Source organism: Gadus morhua, chromosome 4 (genome assembly GCF_902167405.1).
Source record: "Gadus morhua chromosome 4, gadMor3.0, whole genome shotgun sequence".
NCBI classification, from domain to species: Eukaryota; Metazoa; Chordata; class Actinopteri; order Gadiformes; family Gadidae; genus Gadus; species Gadus morhua.
The window spans coordinates 15,627,308-15,632,307 of record NC_044051.1 but is presented as its reverse complement, the minus strand read 5'-3'; the positions used below and the strand labels follow the sequence as shown (position 1 = coordinate 15,632,307).

At 40.7% G+C, this 5,000-nt stretch overlaps 1 protein-coding gene across 1 annotated transcript in view; it reads right to left on the bottom strand.

The window, feature by feature from the left end:
* The window catches only part of dbh (dopamine beta-hydroxylase (dopamine beta-monooxygenase)), an 18,309-nt gene extending 13,913 nt beyond the window's left edge, over positions 1–4,396 (bottom strand). Inside the window, exon 1 of the mRNA XM_030353714.1 lies at positions 3,671–4,396. Within this exon, the coding sequence (XP_030209574.1) occupies positions 3,671–4,042 (372 nt within the window). The 5' untranslated portion in view covers positions 4,043–4,396. The remainder of the gene's footprint in view (positions 1–3,670) is intronic.
* Positions 4,397–5,000: the final 604 nt, after the last annotated feature.

Sequence of the window (5,000 nt, the reverse complement as noted above, 5' to 3'; positions counted from 1 at the left end):
GTATATATAAACATGCCATGACTTATAAACAAACACAGTACCTCAGTACCTAGGTAGATTAATTCAGAAGGCAGCCAATATACTGTATAGAGAACATATTATCAGGACTTGAATATACTACTTAGAGTTAATTGGTGATAATCAGTGAAATGAAGAGACTTGTGACTTGAAAATTATCCAGGCCTGGCAAGAGGCACATTCATATCCCAAAGGAAAACAGGAGCTGGCTTTACCTTCCTGTAACGTCTCATGTCTGCCTAGAATAGAACCTGAAATCGTTTTCTCTCTCTATTTCTCCCCGGCTCTATCATTTTCTCACTCTCATTCTGTTTACCTTCTCGCTTCCCTTTGAATCGTGTGGCAAACTCAACTGTTGATTTCAATTAAATGAACATGTTTTGAAATAATGATGATAGCATTGAATAGATTCTTTGTTGATATGGTAGCTGCTGCCATGTCATGTTCATATGTGTCACAAGATATGATGATGATAGAGTGATGAACAACACAAGACTATTTACATCAAATTTATCTCAGTAAACTGATCTCCATTGAAAATAATTTGTCCATGATTATTCTTTGGCTTTATAAGATTCGATAAATAACAGTGATTGTACTTCATAAGTCAATGTACAATAATTGGCCATGGTCACATCCATTATAGTTTTTCTCGATTGTATACACACAAAAAATTGAACTATGCACACAATTCTGAAAACTTGAAGCTCATGTATCAACTACAAGACTCCAGACAGCTAAACTCTAAGCACAATTCCACTGTTTTCACATTTTTGCTGAACTCTAAGCACAAATCTCATAATTTAGCACACTTGGTTCTCCTGGTTCACACTGGCCTTAAAAACGCAACAACTAATTACCAATAAGTCTAACTCACTTCTCACCTGTTCAAACTCAACTGGCAAAACACTTTAATCATGTGTCAGAGCATAAAAGAGGACTTGTGAGCTCTACTGTGCTGTAGTAGATATGGTCCTTTGGCCTGATCATTTTACTGTATTGCAGTAAAAAATACATATTTGCTTTGTTACCTTTTTGTACTTGTACTTGCACTGATTTCCTCATCACGTTCCCCGAAAGACAGTCTAAACATTTTCTTACTGTAGTGTTTTTCGTTTTATTTATCAGTGCAATTACTGTACTGTAATTTACCAAAATAGGTGACATTGGTGTATTGTCAGAACAATGTTGCAGCATCAACTATAGGTGTACAGTATTACTCTGGGAAGCTGGGATTGTGAGGTTAGCCCATTGGAGCTCATTGGATAAACAAATATGCATTGTATCCTATTCTGATACGATTGTGTCAATGCAATATTTATATGATATATTCACAGTATTGTATTATCATATGGTTACAGTCTTTATACTATATGTACCACCTAATTGCAACTTTAAAAAACAAATCTATTTCTAAACAATTTTATACATTGGAATATGTAACATGGCCTCATAAAGCCAAAATATATGTAAATAGTATTTTGATGGAAGTCTTTTGAATGGTCACACCAGTGTTTAATTGATGCTCTCTAAGAGATATTCATTTGATAGCTGTGTTTACTGTTTGGTGGAAAAAAAACTGTTTTGAGAAGAATTTGTGTAGTTTTGACAAAATTATTAACTCTTCTCAGGTTTGTGTTTAGAGTTTTGAGAAATTGAGCTATAGTTTCAGAAAACGTGTTTTAACGATTGAGAAAAACTGTAACTATTCCAGGTCTGAGGTCTTAGCGCCAATTTTGTCTCTCTTTGTCTCCATAATGCAGTACCTGACCCCTGGGGAAGCTTTGCTGCAAGTTTGAGAACATTGCTGCCTTCACTCTATCTGCCCCTTTATGAACTTAGTTAATTTCTGTGAGTGAATGTTGATTTGCTCAATACTAAAGCCACCTGTGTTTCAGGCGCACAGAGACACACTGTACGCTGTGATGCTAACCAAAATTAAAAACACAAAATTACTTCCAGAAACTCGGGTCTTCATTCAAGCATTCACGTGGAAAGGGATTATCTAGCATGACAGGCATGAAGGTGATTAGAACGGATGACTCGTTTGTTTGGGAGACTAGTCTGGCCGTCCTCAGGTAAACCAGAGGACTGTATTTTGAGGGACAGACTGCAGGGGCGGAGGGGTGGCAGTGAGACGGCCCTAGTCAGATGCTGAACAGGACAGCTGGGTCCAGCTGGACGACTGTGTTAGGAGGTGACGGTGTGGAGGAGGTGATTGCTAGACCCCGGGCCAATCAGGGGGCATGTGTATCATGATGTCACATCGCAATGGACCGCCTCCTTTGCTGAAGTATAGGAGCGCAGGAATGTTGTTGGTAATACTAATGGTGTTTTGGTCGTTCATTTATTAAGGGATTTGTCACTATGGGGAGACATAGTTGTGTTTTGAAACTGCCCCAGCGTTTCTCGTGTGAGACATGGCCAAAGTTTTGATTAGGCTAACCTTAGCCTAGTTTAAGGTTATTTGGGTCCTCTAATAGAATGACAACCTCAGAGGACATAGTGTGATACCTGAGATGATGATATTAGGAGGGCCTATGGGGAAGAAATGTGTATTTTGGCAAAAATATATTGAATATGATGTAATTGAAGAGATTTGCAGCAGCTTATGTATGATTGCCTATTCATGAACTGACCTTGTGTGTGTGTGTTTCTGTGTATGTGTGTGTGTGTGTGTGTGTGTGTGTGTGTGTTTGTGTGTGTGTGTGTGTGTGTGTCTGCGCGTGCGTGTGTGTGTGTATGTTTGTTTGTGCGTTTGTGTGTCTGTGTGAGTTTGTGTTTGTGTGCGTGTACATGCACATAAAGAAACGCAACCTTACAGCTGCATTATTTCTTTGCGATAAAGAACCAGTGGCACAGAGGACATAGAAAACATAAAAAACACGTTGGAAAAGACTAGAATATTTCTGGACATAATTGAATATGTCCTTGTCAGGAAATGTTGGTGACTCAACAACAGGATGGTGCTTATCATAGCACAAGACATCCTGTGACATCATAAAATACACATGATTATGCGCATTATGACATCCTTTTGCCTTTCAGCGATTGCCTTTCAGTCCAGTTCTGCCTCCTTGCACAACCAGGAGTTTAATGTAGCTATTTTCCTGTTACACTTCTAAAATGAGTGGCAGGAACATGTATTGTATCCATTATACATGTATGTAAATTGTATTATATTTGTAGACTTCTGATATGTTTAGTATACAATGGCATGGCATATTTTGTAAATATAGACAAATGCTGTTTCACTTATTTTACATTACCGGAATAACTCTATAAATTAAAAAAAATTGGATATTTATATTTATATAATTTATATGTTTGTATTGCTTTTTTTCAGCGTATTGGAACATGTATTCACTTATTCATGCATTATTATGTATCCGTTTAACAGGTATCAATCTAATTGGCTATTTGGTTTAAACAGATGTTTTACATTAGCTTGTAACATATTAGAATGTATGTTCAGGATTCATATTGATGATAGAGTCTAGATTTTATACTTATTAATTCCACAAAATGCATGAATGTATGTAAATATAACCTCAGCTTTCAGACTACCACAAAATCCCATCTACACCGCTATCCCCTGCCCTCACAGCATACATCCACAAGCCCAGCGACGGATCAGTGTCACGACCGTTACCCCAAAGTAGCTCTTGGCTCCGTCGTCCCACAGAACCACCAGGTCGGCGTTGGTCAGCTCCCCGCGGTCGGACATGCCCAGCAACACGCCGTGCTGTATATGGGCCACCGTCAGCTCAAAGTAGACCTCTTGCGTGGCGTAGCTGACGTTCCAGGCCAGCTGGAGGTCACCGCGGGGGTCCAGTGGCACGTGGAAGGGCATGGGCAGAGCAGGGGGCGCGGGGGCCCGGGGGCTGGACGAGGGGTCCAGGGGGTTGATGGCTCTGGCCGGGGCCTGGTACGACGCCACCAGGATGAGAACCAGCGCAGCCAGGGCTGTGAAGTACATGATGGTGATGTCCTGCAGGCGAAAGGTCCCGGTGAATATACTCATAGCCTCTCTAACGGGGTCGCTTTCCCTTGATCACGGACCAATGAACTGGGCTATTTTCCGGTGACTTTGACGCCTTGAATGCTAATTTGTTACTTTGTTAGTTAATAAAGAGATGACGTATTTTTATGTCCAACTGTGCAGTTAGGTGAAAAAGTGTCTCTTGATGATGGAAAGTTGTCCAGCCCTCAAATCTTTTTCAGTTTTTCATCCTCCTCCGCTAGAAAAATATGTAAACGTTGTTTTTCCAATTTTTTCCCATAAAGCCCTTGTATGTTCTTTCTCCCGACAGTGTCACTGCTCTTCCTTTGGTCTCATCTCTGTTTTTCTGTCTCTGCTTTTTAAGGAAACCCCTCCCTTTTGTCCTTTCCATTTATGTGCGGACTGCAGGCTAATGGCATTAGGTCTGTTGGGGAAAATAGGATTGTTTTTCTTTAAGCCCCGGGGTCAGCCATGATTCTGCACATCTGCCAGGTCCTAATTGATCTAAATTGATCCATGGACATGATCAACAACAATCGGCCTGGACTAACTAGACTTTATTGCACTTTCGATCTCCCTCACAGCTCATGCCCAAATCATGCTCCCAAAATGTCAGACGTATAGTTAAATGGACGTATGGTGAGTTTCTCCTGAAAGGTATGTTCCCTATGACGTCAGACACAAGAATAATTGGTAAAATGCTTCACATTGAGTAATACAATAACTTCTGTTATGTCAGTTGTATGTATACCTTTGTCCTCAGACCTACACTGGATGTTTGCTGATTGACAGCCGACAGATATCTACATGTAAGCAATCACACCTTCCCTGCTGATGGGAGGTCTCTGATAGCTCGGCAGCTCGTCCGGGCTCGTGTTCTGACGTGTGCGTAATGGCCCAACAGCCGCTTACAGCCCTGGCTGCGTTGTGTTGGGCTTGGTTGTGTTTGGTTTGGTTGTTTTGGAGTGGAGTGGAAACA